Raw genomic sequence first — 24,484 nt, 5'->3', positions numbered from 1 at the left:
CTAGTCATGATACTATGGGGAGTAGACCGATTTCTCTACAGAAAAGAAGTGAAAGACAGCAGCAGGAATTAAACACTTCATCATCACCGTAGTCGCAAACCGTTACTATCAACCATATAGTAGATGACAGTGGGACATTTTCGCACATAGCGTACTTTAACAGAGGATGAATAATTTTAGCCTCAAATTAAAATTCCTCAAATACTAATACAATCAAAATTATGTGAGATTCTTCTCACGTGTTTGAAATATAATTTTAATTAATAAGAAAACCCTATGTGCAGTTATTCAGCCAGAAGCGTGAAACATCCTTTAAACTACTTTATGGTACTACATGTCAGAAGGAACTTTTAAAAACCTTGAAACATGATTTGCAACATAAGAACAGTTTGAGCACCGTAAGGAAGGCCAGCCTTATGTTAGGTAAATGGTTATCCTTCGATAAATAAAAAGTCATTATAAAAATGTATAAGGTTATGTTAGGTAAATGGTTATCCTTCGATATATAAAAAAGTCATTATAAAAATGTATAAGGTTAAAAAATTCTGTTTCAGAAAGCAGTTTGATTCAGTTATTGTGTACTTCTGCATGATTTTGCCGTGTGATAAGTTATACTTTCAAGATAGAATACCAGTAGATTTTTGTCATTTTGTGTTGCAAAAGACTTTTTTTTTTTTTGTTTATATTAAACTGTCAAAATAAATCATTAAGAGGCTTAAGATCTTTAATCGCTTTAAGAGGCAGTATCTTGACTGTATTTGCTAGGGAGAATCAAGAAGGTTGTTCTAGTCAAACACAGGCTTAAACTTAAGTATAACTTCCTTTTACTATGACCCAGTTTAAATTGCATTTCTGAGAGAGTTCATTTAAGCGAGTTGAATCAAGTCCTACATTCTTGCATCGGAACTTTAAGAATTCATGAAATTCTTCGATCCTTTTAATGAAGAATCTTTTAAGACTTGCAATCAGGTCAGCTTTTGCGTAATACTTAATTTTGATTGGGTAACTTTATAAAACCTATACCCTTTTATTATTAATGAAATAGTGTTATTCTCAACAGTATGCTTTCGATAGTTTATAAAAGCCTAAATTAATATTTTTGCATGTTCGCAAGATAACCAGATATGACCTTTAGACCAATAGTGTATATTTATATGCATTTAAGCATAGAGAAGCGAGTCTCATTTGATAAGTCATGCCATGTTATTAATATAAAAAATGAAATTCGATTTATATAGATCATTTGGCAGTTATATTACATCTGAGCATGCATATCGTTGGGAAATGGAAAAGTGGAAAGTCAAATAAAACTGAAAGTAAGAAAATAACATCGGTCAACATTTCCTTTTTTTAGCAGAAGTACATGTAGGAAGTTTAATCTCTCTATTTGTGGTACTCATCGTTCATTTAATTATACCTGTAGATGATGATAGTGTAAAAGTGATGAAAGTATTTCTGTTAGAAGTAAAACCTGCTTCGATAAATAGGCAGGTTTAATTAGCGTATAATTTTGTTTTATATAAAAGGATTTGTTAAAACATATTTACATTACAATTTTATCTCATCAACTGACAATATATTATAGACTTTAATTTTAGCTGATAAAAATCAATGAGAAAACAATAATAACACATCGAAATAAGATAAACAAGTCTGTGGTGCGTACAAAAACTCATAACTTTATTACCATTTCAAAACTCATAACAGCTAAAAACTCATAATATTAATCAACTCACAGTATAAACAAGCTTCTAGTGCGTTAAAAACTCTTCTCATAAATAACAGAAAGTTTCCAATTTCAGATGTCATTTTCGTTTTTTGCTTTTAGCCAAAGGTTGACTAATAAAAAAAGTCATCATAGATAGACAGAAAGTTTCTTGGCATGGAATGCCAGTTTAGTTTTTATAATTTACCAGAATAATTAAATTTTTTTAGCTAACCATTTCAGAAAAACATTAACCCAAATTTGATTTTAAATGATGTAATATATCAAGAAAATAGAGATAGCCTGGGCAAAAGTTCTATAATTATATAACCTTACATAGACACATGAAGATGTTACAGTGGAAGATACATGCCTCGGTGTTTGCACAATTGTACTCGTTACAATGATGGCTGTACAATGCAATGCTGATATAAATGTTGAGATTAAATTTACTTGCGTTTGTATAATGATGTGCAATAAAATTAGTTTACGGGAAGTACAACTGCCCAGCAGTATATTATCAATCGGTTGCAACTAGCATAACATCTGTAAGAACAACGAAAACCATGACCGATAATGAATGAATGACAGGGCTATAACAATCTGTGAAAAACTTAAAATAAAGGCATAAATGCTGCAATGTACAACAATTTATAAATAGTGTTGCCGAAGAAACACATTTTTTATTAATTTATATATGAAACAGGAATAAATGGACAAAACACCAAACTTTACGATTAGTAATACATGTATAGTCCTGCCACCTATTGTACAGCATAAAGATAATGCAGAGTTAAATGATAATGTAAGAAAAACTTAGATGCCTGATCTGTATACCATTAGTTAACAGTATAACCATTAGCAAATACATGTTCTATTCACATGACTGCATTAGAAGCAAGGAAGTAAACATACATATAAATAATATTTCAGGGTATATGACAGCAATATATGAGAGTTCTTGAAGGTAAATGTACATGTTTAATTTAGTTCCTGATACGTACCTTTGGGTTAGTTTAGAGCAACCTAATTATTCTGTATGAATGGCACCGTGCTATAGAACTTCAACAGGTACATAATTATAGTATGTTACTTTAAAATAGCCACTTCAAGCTCATAATGACACTCACCATTAATCTGTTTTAAATGTACGCGTAGAACATATTTTGGTTCCAGAATTTTTCTGTGCCGAAATTTATGCCTCTCCTCTTTATCTCTGGCTTCCAAAAAGAATGGTTAATCGGAGTTCGTAGGTAGTATTCGATATCAAAGTAAAACGATTGCACACAAATCTTTGGTAAAAGATTTTTCTTGATCTTAACTAAAAATTTCACACAACAAAACTGATGTCTTAGTTTTAACATTTTTTTTCCGTTAAAGTAAATTGTGATTTAACATATCTTTCACGAATGCTCTTTTTTAAGCCACTTTCATAAACTATTGACTTTTAAAATTTAACGCAGTTAAAGGGATTAAGTAGCATACATGAAATAGAAAATGAAACTATTAAGTAATGAGTTTTCTATTTAACATAAATAAACTTTTTAAATGCTTAATGTAAAAGTTTTTAATAATTATATTAATGAAAATAATAAGATTATTATTATTAAAATATAGTGGCGTGAACAGATCCAGCAGCAACGATGGGTTGAATTTTGGCGAAATCAAATTGCAAGTTGACAATTTTCAGTTACACCGATCACTTGTACCATTTTGCTTATGAGAACAACATGACTATGCTAATCGTTAAATTTTCTAAGCGTTTCCAGTTGTATTAGCTCGAAACAGATTGTTATTAGCTAATGTTAGTAATGTTTTTCCACCGCATAACTTTGGTAGAAAATGTGTTCAATTAAAAAATTTTACTGAATTCAGGAGTATAAAAACAAGCTAAATTTTTTTTCTTCTTTAATTAAGTATAAGAAAGAAATGTTCTTGAAAGATTCTTCTGCCTGCTTGACATTTAGCTTTATTATTCTAGTCCAGCGTCCTATTTCAGCGTTTTCGCGCCATAAATAAAGAATAATCACTTTTTCGTGTAGATGTGTGAAAGATTTAATGAAACGCAGCAAGATCAAGTAAACTGAATGATTAAAAAATTCATTTAATTCATTTAATTAAGTGTTTAAGTTATTTTTGTTGCTGTTGTTGTGATTTATCTCATTTATGTGACAGTAACATCAAAACAAGCCGAAATCTTGCACTCCTTGCCACGAAATTCATCGTGGCAAGGAGTGCAAGATTGCGCCTGTCCCTGGCAAGAGCACCCTACAGGGACAGTACGACCTCGCTCCTAGTTTTGATGTTCCTAGTTCCGCCTCTAGTTTTGATGGAGAGGTGTACATTATTTCTCATTTCGAAATATTTAGGAAATATTTAGAAAATGTCTTCCCTTATGATATAACATTACACTGCTTTAGGTAAAGAGTTTACAAAATAATCATAAATATATTTCTTCTTTAAGAACAAACAGTTCAATGTTGACTGCCATGCGTCCAAAAAGCAGATTTAAATAAATATTATAAGTTTCTCATTAAATATTCATTATCAATTTTAATAAAAATACTTCTGAATATTTGTGCCTACTAAGTTTGCTAGAAAATCATTTTATTGCGTTTGGCGGCTGAGCTCGTAAACTTCCCAGAAACCTTAGAAAAAGAAAAATTTGCATTTTGGAAGAATAGCTGAAACATACTACCATATAATATATAAATAATTAATGCGTGACGAAGCTTAAAGCAAAGAAGTTTAGCATAATTCGCGTCATGTTTAGGAAAAAAGAACACCAATGCCCTATTCTGAATTTTCTATGATAAACGAGTGCTAGGATTTATTTCAGTTTCGCGTGTGATGTAATAATGAATTATATATTTTTTCTCTTCATTTTAGGCTAAAGCATAATGTAGCAAGAAAATAAGCTATTGAGGGATTAGTAGTTTTACTTCAACAAACTGTGGTACTTTTGTGAATAAAATTAATATTTATGCTCACCAAAAGCAATAAAAAAGGATTCGCTTAAAACTAAAAATTAATTGAAATTCTTAATGGCAGCCCTAAACTTTTCAAAGTGGATCAGTTTTTACTGGATAATCTTAATGACTCAGATTTGTTATATTAAAAACCGGAAAATCATGGGAGCTTTAAATTTTGAAAGATAGTTAACATAAAACGAAATTATAATAGTAGTCATAGGGTAACCGGAACTCATTTAAGCACGTAACCTTTACAATAATCCCAACCTTATTTTTTCATTTGTGTTTAAAAATGCATACTTCTAATTCATAACTTCTAATTTATCAAAATAATTAAATTTTTGGATTAAATGTAACTTTAGGTACATCTATAACCGTTTCGTTTCTTCGGAATTTCTAAGTGTCCAGTATCTATAAATTATTTTTATTTATTTTAACTTAAGGCACATCTCTAAACTTTTCGTTTCTTCACATCATTCATTATTAAACTCCAAGAACTTAATCGCTTTAAAAATAATTTATGTAGTTCCTAATTTGTATTTTATTTAACAATAGTGTATCTGTTTGATATAATTTAAACTATGTTTGATCATTTATTACTTGAAACATTATAGAAAATAGCAAATACTCTTTTAACACTGTATATTATTTACTGAACAATAAGACATCCTCTCTTTTGTTATCCATTTCTGTATAATCTGATATTTGAAACGATTTTTCTAAAAAAATCTTTACCTAGCAAAATGTAAACCAAAAAATAAAAAAAAAAAAAAAAAATAAAAAATAAATAAATAAAAAACCGAAAGCCTTCAGATTTTACGTTACGTCCAAAGGGACTTTTTTTCAACTTTTTGTGTGTAACCTTTACTTATTAAATATCATGTTCTTTGTACTTAAACTACAAAGTTCAATTCAACAGCAGTATCTCGAAATAATTTTAAAATGAGCATACCTTTAGAATTTCCGATACACAGTCTCTAACGCTGGAAATAATGTTGATGTTGATGAATGAGAGATATTTTTTTTTCCGTACAGTGTTGCCATTGCTCGCTTTGAAATCGTTTTAATGAAAAATTCGTTGAAGTGTTGCAAAACATGAAGTCGATAATAAAACAAATTCCAAATGCCCATATTTTCGGTGGAAGATTACGTTATTCAAAATTTGGTGGCTCTAGGTACCGTTGTTTTATCACAGTGCGAGAAACATACATACATTTATCCCGATTCTTCATTATTTAATTTCTGTAAATATAACACAGGGCAATAATATTTGGTGGCCATAATTTGAAAAGTGAACCGACAAGTTTTCAACGCGAAATGCCAAAACGAAATTAATAGCCCTTCTGGTCTAACGCCCTTTGGGCTGAAAAGAAAGTATATTCCAATTGATACGTGAATAAAATATTGGAAGGAGACTGTGTCATTAGTCTTACACTAGGCTATTCATTATTTATGTTTATTTTATCCTTTTTTTTTTTTTTTTCTTTGAGAACATACAGACTCCCCGTGCACCACATATGTACAACACGGGGCTTACAGAAGTAAGTTAACTAGAACATTAAAGGTTACATGTATAAATAAACATTAAAAATTACATGCATAAATAAAGCGAACAAAAGCAGAGAACAGCAGTCTGGACTTCACGAAAACAGATAAGTTCACTGGCCAAGTCACTCCGAACATTTTCAAATCGTTCTGTAAGCATAATCTAGGGCCATCAAATGTAGGGCACAAGAAAATCAAATGTTTCACATCCTGAGGAACTCTTTTTGAACATTCACATAAATTGTTTGATCGTAGATTAAAACGAAACAGATAACTTGCAAATTTACCGTGACCAGATAAAAACTGAGACACTTTAAAATTTAACGAGAGGAAAGACTCACCTACCAATTTATACGATTATAAATTGTCTCCAAAATATAAAAAGCGGTTTTTTCTTGGTTAAATTTTTGGTTTCATGTAAAATTATTTTCGAGAATAGATAAAAAATTACAGAATATTTAAAGCTGTTTTATTTGAGACACAATTAAAATAAATTGCATACGTATTTTAAGAAGTGAAATAAGTCAATTAACAATAAAAAAAATTACGCAATCAATCTAATCTAACTTACGTCATTGTTTCTAGATAGTTTTACTGCAGGAAAACTAAACGTCCAAACATTTCGAAATACCTATAATTTTTTTATTATGAACGGCAAATAGTTTCCTATAATCAGGATAAAATGTTATGAGAAGAAAGAGAAATTACTTTTGTTTTAAGTAGTAATATTTTCATACGTAGGTTGCTGTACCTCCGCTGATAATATGAAAAAAGTCTTCTCGGAGTCAAGAGCTTGCTTTTTATCCACTTTCCATGCTTTTCTTCTATGGCTTTTGTAAGACAATTGCATTGACAATTTTAATAAGTTTGATGCGCTTTCCAATTTCTTCAAATGAAAGTGAAGTGTCTGCTTTCGTAACAGAGTCAACGTTTTACTCGGAATTTCTAAATTTACAAACATAATTCACAAGCAAAAGGTTAATCACCTGAAAAAAGGGGGGTAGCATGTTGTCTTTTAGAAAAGCCGTTTTATCTTGCAAGGTATCGAGCTTCCTTCCTATGAATAAATTTAAATTTATACTTCTGAATCCTTTTTTCAAGTTATGTTGTAGTTAAAAAAAAATCTTTTATTTAAACATGTTTTCTTGAGTCTGATAAATTTTTAAAAATTACATTGTGTATCTCTACTCCTCTACTTTCAGTCTGAAGAGGAAGAAATACCAAATTTAGCTGAGTTTAAAAAATGAGTAACTTTTATCTGTATATACAATGGAAAGAAGACAAGGTAGTAACACATAATCTGGGCTTAAAAATAGTGGCATTTGTGGATAATAGTAAATTTTTATACCTTCAGTTTAATTTTTCTAATTTTAAGACAATCATAATTTAGCAAGACAATCATATTTAGCAATTTTAACTTACTACAGATTTAAGCTTAGTAGAAGTTCTTCGTTTGCTAATCTTTCATTATTCTTTTAATTTCAGAAAATGTTACCATTAACACGGTTTAATTTTCGGAGGCATGATAAGCGATTGAGAACTCCTAATAATAAATTCCTTGCAAGTGCATTACTTTTGGCGTTCTCAGGCAAGACAGCAAATGCACTTTCCTTGCAAAGAAAAAAAGTATGGTTTTGTAAAATTTTCGCTGTAATTCTTTCCAAAAATCTCTCGCAATATTGTTAATGCAAGAATTTCTGCACAAACAGTAGTGTGGTGATCACCGCATAATGTTGTACTGCATCCATGCATCACCATGCATCATTTCAAAGTTATTATGAGATTTCAGAATAATTGACACAATTGTTATGAGCTAGATGAGAGAATAGGAACTGTCATTAAAAGAAATCTGGTTTCTGTTATCTCGTTTCGTTAGATGGCTTTATTTCATTCAGAACGATAACTTTTTAAATATCAGTCAATTCATTGCATCAGTAAATATTTTTCTTTGTGTATGCAGTCAGACAGGGCTGGGCATTATTACACTGCCATTACCATGTTCGTCTGGTGACATCAGCGCCTTCCAGATGTGAGACCAAAGATTAGAAGTATTTGAGTTCTCTTTCTTGAATAAGTATATTGTGTCATATAAACAAGCTGTCATCCTTTTATATATATTTTTGGTATTCTCAGGTAAACTATACAAGACACTTTATCAGCATTTCGCTAATTATGCCACTCCAATCATTCCTATACTCTTTCACACTAGATATTCTCAAAATATTGCAGACTACACCATTCATCACAGCCAGACATAAAAAAAATTGACATTCTACCCAATCAGTTAACTATACTACTTCATAAAAATTAAACAAACACGTTAGTTCCAAGTTAATCTTCTTCTAGTGTCATTGCCTACAATCTCTGTTTTCATATTTTTCTATGTGTTCCTCCTTCTTCGCTTCCTCTTAGTTTCAAGATACCATGTACGAGAGTGATGCAATTTCGCAGGGTTGTCACTCTCATACCATACCCTTAATTACATAACATTTTTTGTTTAAGTGCAATTACCTGATATACACTTCTAAAATCAGTATTCTCATTTCAGTTTTGCCAACAGAAGGTCCAAGGATAACAGGTGGTCTTATGAAGTATCGAGTAGGCGATGTAGTCTTCGTGAATTGCACATCTTCGAAGTCAAAACCAGCGGCTACTTTACACTGGTATATAAATGACGAACTAATAAAAGGTAACAAAGAGGTAAGGTCTTATGAAACTTCAAGCATCATTACTCTTAAAAAGCATTGCACAAAATTTGCAATTGTGAAATATTTTTGTAATGAAATATACTATACTAGCTAGCTCTATAGTGAAGTACAAGAACGATTCTATTCAAATTTTGTTATCCTTTTATATATCCAATAAATAAATAATTCAAGGATATATATGTTAATATATCCAATGAATTTAAAAGAAAGAATAACTTAAAACTTACTGCTTTGAATTCGTTTGCATTTGAAGGGAAACAAGGTTGATTGATGACCTTATTAACTGACATTTTTTATGTAAATGATTCTACTTGCAGTTGAAGCATACAGTGAGCGGATTAAAACCAAAAAATAAATATTGTTTCTTCTGTTAGGCTTAATAGGAGTTTTTGCTATTCTCTCATAAATATTACATTATTACAGCTCTTTTCTGCGTATATAACAAATTAACTCTTCATTAAATATGCTATAAGTGCAGTAAGTTAGACATTTGAAGTAAATTAAGAGGACAAAATGCTTCTAAGAAGATATTAGCTACTCCATCATATTATTAAAATTATATACTTTAATCATTTAAATAATGCATGAAGTTCAAAATAAATGAAAAGGTTAAAGTAATTTATGAGAATTTATGGATATATGAATATTCGTGTATCCAAATGAAAGTATTAATATATGCATAACAAAGTATTAATATATCCATAAGAAAATCATGCATGATTCTCTTCCATAATTTCCAATATTTTTAATAAATTATAAAGGGTGTTTCAGTTTCATATGATTGCATTTTCGACGTCATTTTACGCACACGTTTAGAGTCAGTAGGCTTTTCTTGAATCCGAAGGCATGAAATATGTACAGTACGCCGTGACTCGAACCCTGGTGGTGGTGACTATTCGGGATCTACTTGTACAGAGTCATTAGATTTTTGCCCCCCGCCCTAGAAGCTGGAGACGAAAAAAAATGTGCAGTGCCCTCGCCTGAATTCTAACCCCAGAACTTGAATACGCGTCGAGTATGCGTCCAATTACACCACGTAGGCAAGCGGAAAGGAGGGAGAAAATACCTCATCACTCATAAAATATTATTTCATACACGTGCTACAGATAAAAGGCAGTTACAAGAATATGATTTATTAAATTTATTAATAAATAACCGATATCAAATGAATCCGATTGTTGCGATTATCATTGTTGCGATCAAATACTAAATTGCGATATTTTCGAATCGGCGCTGTTTGAGGGCTTAGAACAGGAACAATGCACTGCTACTAATCTAGGAACATTAAAATGTTAACACAAAATGATAAAAAAAAATGCAGCAATAAAGATAAATTTTATCCCAGGTACACAGCAAGATGTTGGCAAAGGCCTAGCGAGATTTCACCAGTTTTATTTTCAGTTTTGTCGAACTTCACTGCACACGCTGCCGTATATTTTAAAACTATAAAATTATTAGCTTTTTGAAAATAACTGCTAGGAATAAACAAATAAGAGCGAGATGAAAATGAATAATGATCTGTAAAAAATAATAACAGGAAAAAAGTCAAATTGGTGTAATTTTCCTGAATTTTATAGTATATTCAATTTTGAAAAACGCAATGCTATATATATTTAAAGAAAGTATGAAACCATTGAAACGCTTTTGCAGAGAACACTTATGCCTGACATTATTGACAAATATTACAAATTATAAGACTTACAACAGGTTTCCTCTTCATGAAAAGTTATTTGGTGGAACGTTTTTCGCTCTGTTATTGGATGTTAATGATATTGTGTTGTTATTTTTCTTATAATTATAAGCTAGGCAGGCTGTCTCTCTAATCATGTATTTACCTATTCCTCAGTACTTCAGAATAGTCCTTTAAAAAGTCGAAAAATTTGTAAAAGAATTATTAGGAGGGATAAAAATTAAAACCAAAAGCAGCTAATAATTAAGTTTAGATAATTAAATGTTTCAACTTAAATAAATTATTAGAGGTAAGCATTAATATATGCGCATAAAAATATCAAGAAAATTACAAATATTAACCGTGTTTTCAAATACCGTTCCTACTGTTACAAGAAACATTGAAATATATAAGACAGGCTTAGAAATATAGTCTCCGAAAAAACAATGATTGGGCTAAACTTTCAAAGATACCTAGAGAGCTGCAATTCTCGACATATGGTGAATGTCGTCTTCTTTCTTTTATCCCTGAGATGAAGTTAAATCTTGATCATAATCATTCTTTACAGGTTCTTCAGGTCTGGAGGCAATGTTTTTCCTTTTAGACTTTTATTTTCGTTTTTAGATAATGCGTGCCCATTTTTCTTCACCATTAAATATTGGTATGCGTATTATATACATATATATATATATCTGTAAAACTGCAGATTACGGACTCTTAAGGTATCCGTTTTCTGCTACATTCGGGCTACATTCATTTGTATCAAAACCAAATAATTTCAGTAAGAAATGACACCTCAGACCAGAATCATACTCGAATTTGTAGAACAAAATTTTAAAAAAGCAAACAAGATAGACGAATATTGAATTTGGTGTTAGGCGCGTTATAAAAGAAGAGGAAAAGAAAAATTACTTTCTTCTAATTTTGCGTATCATGGTTTTTCTTGTTTAGAGTAAATTCTTATAAATTAGTTTCTTATTTTGGCTAAATTGTTCCTGATTGAGAAACAGGTGCCGTATCTGAAAGATAATTTTTTGCCATGAAAAAGTAACTGTTGGGAAAGAAGCCGAAAAATATAATAGGCTTTACTTCCGTTCAGTGATACATGTCTGATACATGTATAATTCAAAAGTTAAGACTATTTTCTAAAATGTCTCTTAAAATTTTTAAAAATATAGTTTTTCTTAAACTAAAATCTGTTTCGCAAGTTAAAATCTACGATAGTTGAAACCTATAAGTATGTTTCAATTTTTGAAAGTATAAATCCAAATTCTGTGGCTGGTTAATAAAATTCGAAAATTAAGTAAAATTTAATATTCTACATCCATACTTTCAAGTAAGAAATATTTTAACAATTTTACCAGAGATTTGCTAAATGAGATCAAGAAATACTATAATAGAGAAAAAGTACATTCCAGGCGATATATTGACCCCGTTAACAGTGGCATCAATACAATTATCGTCGGAGATGGGTCGGATTAGAGAAACTATTACTAAGAGTTGTATTAGAACTTGTGTACCTACAGATTATTTTTCATTTCGTTATAGATTAGCTTTAAAACGAGCATTGAAACGAAATCTCAGTTCTATGTTCTACATCAAGATGAACATACGATAGCTCATTCTGAAGTTATCTTACTTTAGCGATCTTTTAACTTGAAAGTGAAAACCCCTTCTATAGAAATTAATTAGAATTTATTTTACTTCTGTTATTAACATTCTGCTCCCCGAATCTTTCTCCACATCTCTCAGAGGTGTAAATTAAGTCTGTTATCAGTTCGCCGAATCGTATTGTACACATTAATTAAATTGCCCTGTCGGAAGTCATTTGGATGCGTTTATTCTTCCCTTGCTTTCTTAAACGGAGCTGAATTCTCAATAGTAGTATTTTTATGCGAAGAGCAAAAATACTACTATTGAGCAAAGAGATTTTGAAATTATAATTCTCAAGGGCACAGTTTTTCAATGCTCGAGAGGTCATTAATTTCAGAATAAAGAATAAAATTACTAATATCAAATTAATACATCTTTGTCGTTGTTGTGACTAACTCACTTGTCTGACAGTAACATCACAACAAACCAACGGAATTCATCGTGGCAAGGAATGCATGATTGCGCCTGTCGTTAGCAAGAGTCTTGAGGAACGTACAGGTGACAGTAAGAATTTGTTCAGGCCCTCCCCCCCCCCCCAATTTTTATAGAAAGCACCAAGGAGAATGGTACGAGTGTCTTCCACCTCTCTTTCTCTACCACCAACATCTTGAGAGAAATTTTTAGTTCACGCATATTGAGAATGCCCCCATGCCGCACAGACACCATACATTTACAAACATCCATGCCTTCTCCGTGAATTGGACCCGGGTCCTTCGGTACGGCAGTCAGCGTCACTTTTTCCGTTGGGTTGCATTACTGCATCTTTAAAAGTAGTCATTTCGTTTTATAGATTAAATATGTTATATAATATTTAATTTATAATTTATATGTTAGATATATCTGTGTACATGATATGATCACATTCAACTGCAAAATTTGATTGATGATTTTTAATCATATTAAGCTTTAAAAAGAATTTGAAATACTATCAACTCATACATTCAACTTCTTTCCAGGTTCCGCTAAAGAAACTATTTTATTTTCAGATCACATCATTAAAGTAAGCTGATACATAACTAAAAAACATACAAGCACACATAATTGCACATATGTAATGTAGTTAAAATCAATTACACACACCTGTATACAAACTAATGAATCTTGGAACCCTTACAGAAGTTGCAGTAAAATAAATGTTACAAGTATAAAAATTTATGGAAAAGACGTGTATTCTAATTAATCTAGCTTAAGCCTAGAATTGTGACGTTTTCAAAAATTGCTTTTACGGTAACAATATGTAAATTTTATGAGTATCGTAAGTAACTAATAGTAATCGTATGTATGTAACTAATCCTAAGTAAGTAATATTTTTAAAAGTCTATTTTATTTTACATAATTGGCCTAAAATATTAGGTATAGAGTCGAAAGAATGTCCAATAATAACATTTACATGTTTTAAATTAAAATATAAATTTAAACATTACATTTTAAGAACAGGATCTTCGAACTTAGTAGTTTCAGCAGTTGTTGAAACATAATCTTTTCTCATGTTCTTCTTTCCTTTAAAAGGCTTTTCAAATCTGTTCTAATACCATGCTACTCCTAGCATATGAAAAGGCGTGCGTAATAATGAAAACATTTAAATACATTTTAAAATATCGTACAGAAAACTACGAATGATAAGTTCTGAACGAAACACATATCAAAATTACTTTTATTCATTTGTACCGCTTTCTGGCAAATATTAGAAAAGCTCGTAAGTCTGGCCAGAACTCCTGTTTTTAAAATCATGACTAATAAATGACGCTTGATCTTGCCTCTCAGATATCTGCAAATTTGATTTTTCTTTCTAACTTTTCCCTTTTTACTTCCTCGTACGAAGTAAAAAGGAAGTATTGTAATCGCGAAAAGTTTCAGGCAGCATATTTCAACGAAAATAAATCATTTTGACCTCTTTCAAATGCAATTTAACGATGTATTTCCGTGATATATGTACGTAAGGACAGAATAAAACACTCTTTTCGTCCAAAAAAATTATAAAACTGCTTTAAAATGAATTCTGAAGAGAATTTTTCGTGGCGTCTGTACGAACGTATGTACGTACGTGCGTACGTACGTCTCGCATAACTCAAAAACGAGTAGCCTCAGAACGTTGAAATTTTGTATATAGGACTGCTATAAAATGTAGATTTGCACCTCGTATTTTGGTTGCAATCGGCCGCACCAGACGTATTAAAATATATTTATATATATATCCACTCTGTTACCCGGCTCAGTGATCTCAGTTTCTTTACTCTTATATGTTTGTAAATTATATTTTTTTTTCTTTAAAAATGATTGAATTATGTTGTTCTTATCTTCCGGTTAAGGTTTTTATGCCTTTGGTAAATCTGTATGCACTATTTTTAGAATTATCAACAATTTTAAAATTGTTAAAGTGCCGCTAAGCCTAATAATGTTTTTGATGGCGGCCATTGCTTTTGTTTACATTTGAAACAGCAGGATAGAGGATTTGTTGCCAATCTAGAGAAACTTAGTTTTGCAACAACAAAGATAACGCCTTCATTTATTATTTAAATCATGCTTAATCCTTTCTGGAATTTTTTCGAGGAAATAAGTGTTTAAGATTTACTTCGTAATTTTTAATACAGATATTTTGAGTTTTTATGTATTTTTGCCTTGTCTCGAAGTGAAAACCGAATTAATTGAATGAGAAATACTCAATCGTCTGTGAAGAACTGTTTCTTTTTTGTTTTGTTTGCTTAATTTCTTTTATACATCGTTCTAGCTTTATTATAATATTTGAATAGAACATGTGGCAACGATTAGATAATTCTTTAAATAATATAAATTGTGTGCATTCTGAGTTATAATATGAACGAAATATAATACTGTTAAGTGAACCTAGCGCCAGAGTGTCGCTATGGAAAACAAAGTGAATTTTAAAGAATGCATTTATTCTATTGTGGTTTATGCGGTGTGGGCGAAGTAGGTTTAATTCAATCTAATAAGTTTAAATGAAATGCAAGAAAATGCGTATAATTTAATATTTCGTACAAGGAAGTCAAGTAGTGTACACATCAGATTTTTTAATGTAAAAAATTTTAAAAAAAATGTTCGAAAATCCAGTTAGTTTTGACCTTACATTGCTTTCATGTTTTATAGTTTCCAGTTTATTTAAATTAAAATTTAAGATAATGCCTTAAATGCAGCAGGGAAAAAACACATCTCTATTGAATATTTATTTATTCTGTCTTATAGAACTGCACTCATATAAATTAATACGATAACTGATATTATTCTCCCATTCTTTCACATATTTATGTCTAAAAGTAACCATAGTTATAACTGAAATAATACGAAATATTAATATTTATTTCTACTGCCTTTCGAAACAAAAGAAATCCAAAGAGGATCATTTCAGCGGGGAATATTTTCTTCGTCTTTCTATGTGGCGCAGTTGAGGATTATCTTTTATTTAATAACCTAATGATTCATCTGCAGTAAATGGCAGCCATTCTCAGCTGAGGGAGGAGCCATTAATGGGCGGTTTTAGTACGCAAGTGCCGTAAATAAGAATTTAGGTATCGAAGCATCTCATAAAAGTGAAAGACTAAGTCTGTCATAACTCGCCAAACGACCCTGATTTGGCGCTGTTACGCAATACCTTGGCGAGCTTAATCTTTACTGGCGATGAAGATCATATAAATGATGCCAGGAGCTGCGAATTTCCGTTTGCGGATAAAAAGAAAGTTGGTGTATAATGCTAATAAATGTGAACCTTTAGACGCTAGTTAATGTTCTGAAGTGTTAGAAGGCGATTCATCCATCCTTAAAGTGAATTTCATATCGAACCACCTTTGAGGAAAAGCCCTTTGGGCTTTAATTTGTTCATTTGCATATTTCGAATTTCACACTCTACGTTTCATCGATTTACATACTAAACGAGGTCCGTGACAAATGTAGGTCTAAATTTGGCTCTTAATTCAGTCGACAATTAATGCGACGATGCTTATCGCGCTGCATTTTTGGAGAGACAATTTACGACCAGCCTTTTGGAAGCACGGAAGTGTTAAAATCTAAATGCCTAAATTTGCATTTTCGCAGGAATTGCATTTAAAGTCCGTAGTGTAGTAAATCACTTATAATGATGCAATCGATAGTGCAGATTATTTTTGTTTCTACTGTTAACTTGAAAATACGAATAGAATTCATATAGAGTTGCTTAAAACTTCTGTAATTTTAGTGCAACCGGTATCATATTCCTATCAATGTAAATTCCTTTTAAATTTTGACTTTAAAATTTACTAAAAGCATTACGAAATGTCAGCATTCCGAATTTACTTTTAAATAGCTAGATGTGAGCTGTCGTCATGAAACTTCATTGTGACAGTAAAGCCATTTTCCAGTAAATTTTAGACAGTAAATAAATTTTGAAGTTTTGCAGTGCGCAATTCTTGGCTAGTTAAAAACTATATACAGAGAACACCGAGAAATTTAGTGTTTCGAACAAAACCAGTCAGTGAAAATCATGCATGAAAATTAGTAGACTGATTAAAAATCAATAAAAATCACAATTTTAAAATATCTGGACTGGTTAAGAGCTATATACAGCGAACACAACAATTTATACCTAATAAAGTTTCTATATTTCAACCATAGTTACGTTGCTTAGAACGATCTTTAAATGTATTTGTATTAATTTTTAAGATTTTTCTCGTCAAATTAAAAATTTAATCTATCCAAAGAAATATTTATTTGCTCAGATGCTATCTCGCCTTTATTTTAAAATAATCTCGATTCGACTTTAATCACACGTATTACTCTTAGGTCTGTAAAAATTAAAAGTGTTTCTAATCCTCACAAGTTTAAACTAACGAAATTATGCTTCATCTTTCAACTTGTAAAATCTCGCTTAAATTTTAACCAGTTATTTTAAGTTAATAATCTTTCCTATCCTGCTCATTTTCATTTTCCTGCTAGAATGTAAATTTATAGCTTGCGTGATATTCAAACGAGGTAGACACAAGACAGTATTTAAAGGTAGGTTTTAGAGGGTAGAATTAGAGCGTGTTCTGCCTGCTGAAGGCCACGTTGCTAAATTGATTCCTTTGTTAGCAGTATTCTGCGACGTAGGATTATTCTCGCCATTAGGGTTGTTACGCCGACCTTTGTTCACATCCAGCTTGCGTTCTACTCCTAACTATGCAGCCATTAGGCTAACTTAGATTTTTTAGTTTTAGCTAATTTATTATCTTTTATTTAAGCCATAATCGTTGGTTTTTGTAAACACGAGCACTACCGCATATTAACTTTTATTTTGATTCAAATTAAAGGGTCCTTTATGCCCTTTCACTGTCTCTGTCTTACAAGACATAGTGACAATTCATGTAGTCTTCTCACGTTTCTTAGATCGTATGCTTACAAAGAAAACGAAACGCCATTAACTCACAGAAGATCGATGTAATAAGTCTGTTTTTAGTCAACGTGAAGTTTTATTGCTAGAAGCATGAATCATATTGGATTAATATCTTGATATGCTACTTGTCGCAGCAAAAGTGACCTTTGTTAATGAAGACTTTTCCTAAAGAAAGCACTGTCATTTCTTCCTTTAATGATAGTGTGTTGCTACAGATATGTTTTCTTTAAGATTTTAAATTTAAGATACATGGAAAACAAGTATGTTTAAAGATAAATAAAGCATTAAATATTTACAATTATGTAAATGAATCAATTTTCCATACAGCAATCTAATCAAAAGAAAAATCACAGACCAAATCGCATGAAAAAAATGTATTTAAATCAAAATAATTACTTAAATTAACAATAATTCCTTAATTCTCTATTTTAATTTGGGCATTTCCTTCTCTACTCTGGAAACAGTAATTGCTTATAAGAACTTTCTCTAAACTGTGTCATATCTTGATCAATCCATATGATATGACTTTTACATAACGTTGGTGACGTAAATGGAACTAAAATTTAAACAACCAAATGATAATTTTAGGCCTTTATTAATTTCATTTCATTTCCGAGGTTACGGCCCTCTTTTTTTAGCATCGTCTCTCCTAAAAGGTTGAGCTAAAAGGAAAGGAGAATACTTTATTAGATTTCATAGTTCTGTTTCTATGAAGGTTTGTTTATCTCAGCAGAGCTGTCAGTGGCAAACCTTGCATCCGTAACGTACAATGCGAAAACCTCTGGGCAATGTTTTATACATTTAATAAGTAGTTTCTTTTTATATTTGCTATACGCTTCTCAAGGTAAAATATAAAATTCCAGGGTTTTTAAAAATCTGGCTTCACAAGAAAAGTATAAAAGGAAAAGCTAGTTAGTTTACTATAGTTTATTTGTCAGATGCAATGCAAATTTAATTTGAATCATTTTCCCGAAGTATTTTCATCGTGAGTGCAACGCTAATTGGGAGGTAGCCTAACAAAGTACTTAAACCTTAAAAGTTAGTACTTGAATGTGATCAAGTTAAAAATGTATTGAAGAAAGAGTAAGCACTTCAAGCTTGCATTATAAATGATAAAGTAATATGTAAATAATGAAAAGTTAAGGGTTTTCTTTTATGTACGTCCTAAAGGACAATATTTGCAGAGCATCTTGTAGTTACAGACTGTCAGATCCCATCCATGCATCTAAAGCAACTGTATTTCAAACAATGTGTAATAACTTGTATCTTTAACATGTCATAATGAGTTTTGATGCAATTTTTTATAAGTGTTATACCTCTTCATCCTGAAAGTAGATTAGGGCACTTCTTAAATGCGCTAGAGAGTTCTTGCTTTCTGTTAATGAGTCAAACGTCAACACCAACATTGTTGGTCATCCATCAAATTCGTCCTTGGCTGTCACTTTCTGCGTTAACATGCGACAAATGACGAATTAATTGATGTTGTTTGGGCTCACGCATAAATTTAATAAAGCCGCGAGTAGTGCAACCACGAGAAATCTACCAGCGAGTTTGCTGCATTTTACTTTCCAGCTGTGAATAGTTACCATAATTGAATGCGAATTCTGACACCCCCAGAGGGGAGGGCGATCGAGGTGGTTAAATTTGATTTACTACCACCAAACGATGCTTTAGATGGCGTCAAGAGACAGCTGGGAATAGCTGGCATTGTTCTGATGCAGCGTGTTACTTAATATGTTAAACAGCTACTAAAACATAGAGTTAGATATTGGCAGTAACACAGCATGCAAAAGCGGATGAAGTATCGGAGAACTTTCATATATTAAGTATGAAATCAGAAAAGATGATCAGTGAAAAGAGTGTATTAATATTTAGTTTTACAATAGTATTATGTTTTATGAAATAAACAAGGAAACTAGTATGAGTTAAAGACATTTATTTGTTAAGAAATAAATAGAAACAAAACAACCTTTGGTATAATACTGTTACCGTGAAAGACCAAAATCTGGAGGATGTGTACATTTTCCGGTGAATTTCAGCATCCACATAATTGCTTGGTGTATGTCAGAAATATTTGTTAATATCCTTAATTCTCACTTACTCTGGCAATTCATCATGTACTGATGGTGAATGTTGAATAAAAACATTTTTATTATGTTTTCTAACCATTCTTTATTATGAAAATATATTACAATATGTGACAAAACAGGAGAAAGCTTAAGTGACAAGACATGTAAATAAACTGTTGAGCTTAAAACGAACAGTGCATTATAAATTTGGAAAAATATATCACCCATAATAAATTTACTTAATTATGTGATTGGCGTTATACAATCTTATTTATTGCAAAAACGTAAACTTCGATTTGCACAAAAGTCCTTTTCTCTTACAACTGAGTCTTGGAGCACTTCTTTCTTCTTGGCTTCTTATTTCGTTCAGCATATCTGTGCTAGTCGTCAACAATACTATACATAAATTTGAACTCAAGGCCAATATTATATAATTAGAACTTAATTACACTAAGAAATTATTATATTAGTGATTTTCGGAAAATGAGCATTACTTTAGGAGGTGAATTAATGTGCTGACCATAGAGTCCTCTGCTTGTACTAACAGAAAGCTTATAAGTATAACATGAAAACTCTTTGAGTATTAATCAGGAAGTAAAATTTATATTCAAATGTGATAATGAAAATATTTGATTAAAAAGTTTGATACAAAAATATTTGATAATCAAATATATTTTTAAATCAAATTTATTATTTAATAATCAAATATTTCAAACTTTGGTAATCAAATATTTGATAATGAATATATATTAATATTAACTTTAAAATACCAAATAAAATTCCTCGATGCTGGTAAAAAGCAGTGCAGAAATAAAACTCTGCATATATAACGTTCTTTCTAAAAGCATTGCGAATCGACAAAACATCCTACAGCATTAAAACTTGCTGCACTATGCGGCGTGTTAAATGTGGTTTCAGAATCGTATTAATGACTAATTTAAACCTAGGAAAGAACCCATTCGTAAATGCTGAATCGCGAGTGTGTGAGGGAGACTTATAGGGCCTGCGATTCATTCATTATACTTTGGTTTTATAAAAACAGATGCCTAAATCACATAACAGCGTATCTCATAAGAAACAAAACCAATGAGCATGTTATACAACAGACTGTGCATAATTTTGAGTCTCAGCTTGTTAGTTTAACTGATTTTTCGCTCCATAGTCTTTCCTTGACGTGACGTGGGGCTTGTGCAGTAGTATGCTGCACTAATTACATGACACGTTTTGTACGATGCTGAAAGTTCCGCAGATTCTTTCTACCAAAGCACGATCTTAAAGTTGAATTTAGCAACCTCGTAAAAAATAAAGACTCATACTGGTCAGGAACGATGAAAGATCATTGTCCGAAATTCAAGCAAGCACTCATTGCATTGATGCGGTCTTGAGGATGCAGCTTCTGCACTATGTGGATCTTGTATGATTACAGCTTTAATAGTTCGCAGAGAATTTCGTACCGTAGACAAAGTGAAATCCCAAATCGCGTGACACCGTTTGAGTGCTTGTCGAAATACATCGGGAACATGATGCTTTGCTATTCAATGCAACAATGATTTCTTTTGCAGTTTCATACGCAGTTTGTTTCTGTATTATTCCTGGCAGACTAGCCTATTAGTCTCTTTAATTTAATTTAATAAATCTCTTTTACAAATCATTCTTCGACATATGATCTTTTCTCAAATTTTTCAAACTCTGATGTTCTCTCAGTTCAGATAACTTATAACTGCAAGTTCTGATAAAGCAACTGGATCACTAAGCCTTGGTCTTTCTTTCTTAAAGGCATGGCGAAGAATGATTTTACAGCATTGACTGTTGACATTTTAAAGAATTTCTAATTTGAATAACGTATTTTCTGCATTGCATTTCACCACCTAATGGACTAAAGTCGAACCATTATTTCATATTGCAGTTTCCTTTCCCCCATGGCCCATGTAAAATATAAATAAGGTTTCAGGGAAATACGTTAAACATAAAGAGTTCTGCATAGGTCTAAGATATAAGCACTTTAATTATAACTACGTTGTACAATATTTGTACTTATTATAACCACCTAGTATATATGTATATTACTAATGTTTCGAAATTTGTGTAAGCATAGGCAATTTTATTGATTTCATGAACTAAAAGGTTGCATAATTTCCGTAATGCAAATATTCCCTTGATTGGGATTTGATTGAGTCCTCTGAATAAAAATGCACTGAAATAAAATTGTATTCAATCGGTTTGCTTTAAATCATCTGAAGGTAATTCTAAGGGCTAGAATTTACTTTGTAAATTTTGTAAAAGAATTCGATGTGTGTAAATTAGATATACATATATAGATTACTAGAAAATTTTGTAGAGACGGAAAAAAAAAAGATCCGTAAATTTAGATACATTCTCTTGAAATTATTTCGATGGCCTCAGTAAAGTAGCCAATTCCTGAGGTTAAAGCATGGCTTGAAGTAATGATTTTTGTGATGCATATTTTAAATTCTAATTTTATCGATATAATATATAATGAAAATTTTGTGAAATCCATTGACCTTTGGTTAAATAATTAATTTCGTGATAAGACATGTTTCTATGGATATAATATATGGAAAAAACATCCAGAGTGCATTGACATTCACTTCTATTCGATGATGTATTACGAAATTAAGCTGGGGATTTTAGATAATACATTAAAATAGGGAAAATAAATTAAGAGCCACTATTCCATCTGTAGAAGAAAAATATCATTTAAATTTGTTCAGAGAGAATTAAAGCACTATTTCCTGTATAGAAGTGATTTCAGACATTTTAAGCCTATGATTCATTTAATTATATGAATAAAGGGAATTTATTTTCAAACTATTACCTGAAGTCATTAATATAAAATGTGTACAGATCACTATATATATAGTATTAAATGTATATGTAATTTCTAAATTTCTTTAAAACTCATTTCAGACAAATTATGAAATGGAGCATTCTACAGTAATAAACTCGGATGGTCTAGAATCATCAAGTCTCAGTTTGAGGTTTGTTGTGAACGAAATGCATTTCAGAGGAGGAAACATGAAACTGAAGTGTACTGCCACTATTTCCAGAGTTTACACTATGAGTAACGAGGAGCTGGTTTTTAGACAACAAAGTTCAGGATTGCATATAATGGAGAATCTGAGTCATGGTAATGTTGAATAACTTAGTCTTCTTTTATTCGGAGATTAAGTTGAGACAATTATGTTTTATGATAAAGGGTAATACAGTTGAAAACTTTAAATACTTGTGTACCTTAAAGGTTAAATTTTCATATATTCTTTTATGCAGACAATTCATCACACTGTTTATCTAAATTATTCATGTTCTATAGCAAAGGTCTTAAAATAATGAATTTTTTTCGAGATAAGCTAGCAAGTTTCGAGGCTTAAATTTAATATACGTAGTCAATTTTTCTTTAAAATGCAGAAATTCCTTTGCAATATTTACTGAAAAGGAATGTATGAGAATTGCCTTATTTTAACCATCTTTTTTACATTCTATGAATTCCCATATTAGCTAAGATGCATAAAAAAAATTTGAGTACTTCAACTAAGCAAACTAAATTTTCTAAGATGCTAATGCATAAAATCACAGAAGCGAGCTTGCGCTAATGCATAGTATGAGTATCATCCGTGTTTCTAAATTTAACTAATAATTATAGTGTCATAACTGAATGCATCAAACCCCTTCCATTACATAATGCTGATAAGTGAAACTATTAATATTTATACAGAGTTTTGTATAATAATAAGACTTTTTTCGTAGAATAACTGTTTGAAATTCTAAAACGTATAAGATGGCACAATTAAACAGTGTCCAGAGGAGCACTTGATATTATAAACTGACTAACTGGTATCTATTCGACAGTAATTACACTATGCGTTTCAATGTCTCAAAGGATATCTTTATGGTGTGAAGGGTTTTTGTTGCATAAAGCTCTAAGAAATGCAATTTATGTACAAAAGTGTACTCAGAAATATGGAAATCTGAAAAAAGTATTGTCTTTTCTTTTTAAGATGTGTTTGTGAAAAGTGAAATACCAGTATATAGAGGTAAAAGAAATATATTAATAATAATAGTTTTAATGTTTTTAAATACGTTATTGGGATTATGTGTTAGAAAACTGAAGATATTGTTTTGTTACACAAAATTACAATCCTTCTTGAAAATTAATACTTCTTACAGTAATAATTAAATGTGCCAAGAATAGTATATAAATTTTATAACCCAACAGTTTATCCACACTTTATTGTAATTTGATTTATCTTAACATCTAATTAAATTGAAAATGTAATTAAAATATTTAGATAAGAATGCACTTCATTACTTAAACAAAACGAAAATATTTGAATAACATTCCCTTACTCAACTTCATTCGAGTTTACAGTTTAGTTCAATAATAGAATTGTCATTCGCATGATAAATATATAATAATTATGGAGACGTACATAGAGGAAAAATATGTATGAAGTTTAAAAACAATATTTTGACTATGAAATAAAGATGTTTTGAAATGTTCAGAATGTTAATTAAAATGCAAAGTTACTAATAGATTTGCCTTCATTAAAATATCTTTAAACAATTTTACGTAAATGCTTGCATGTCAATATTGCAAAGTGCTGATCTAATATATACGAAGATCTAAGCGTTAGAAAGATGTGATGACAGATTCTGTAATTAACTGTTAATTGTCACTAAAAATAAAATGAGGTATATCCTACACGTCGAAGATGCCCTTGGCATCTTCGATTTCTGGGATATGCTCGGTTATATATCTAGGCTATATATTTAGGATGGATCTCCG

At 30.9% G+C, this 24,484-nt stretch overlaps 1 protein-coding gene across 1 annotated transcript in view; it reads left to right on the top strand.

Annotated features, from left to right (window-relative positions):
• Positions 1-24,484, top strand: part of LOC118183399 (uncharacterized) — a 291,111-nt gene that overhangs the window by 253,215 nt on the left and 13,412 nt on the right. The window contains exons 4-5 of the mRNA XM_035352922.2: positions 8,771-8,922; positions 22,609-22,828. Coding sequence (XP_035208813.1) covers positions 8,771-8,922; positions 22,609-22,828 — 372 coding nt within the window. The remainder of the gene's footprint in view (positions 1-8,770; positions 8,923-22,608; positions 22,829-24,484) is intronic.

The sequence above is a fragment of the Stegodyphus dumicola genome, chromosome 1, assembly GCF_044657685.1.
Source record: "Stegodyphus dumicola isolate Sdum_Otavi_A_Nest chromosome 1, ASM4465768v1".
Classification (NCBI taxonomy): domain Eukaryota; kingdom Metazoa; phylum Arthropoda; class Arachnida; order Araneae; family Eresidae; genus Stegodyphus; species Stegodyphus dumicola.
This window is presented reverse-complemented; position numbering and strand designations above follow the sequence as displayed.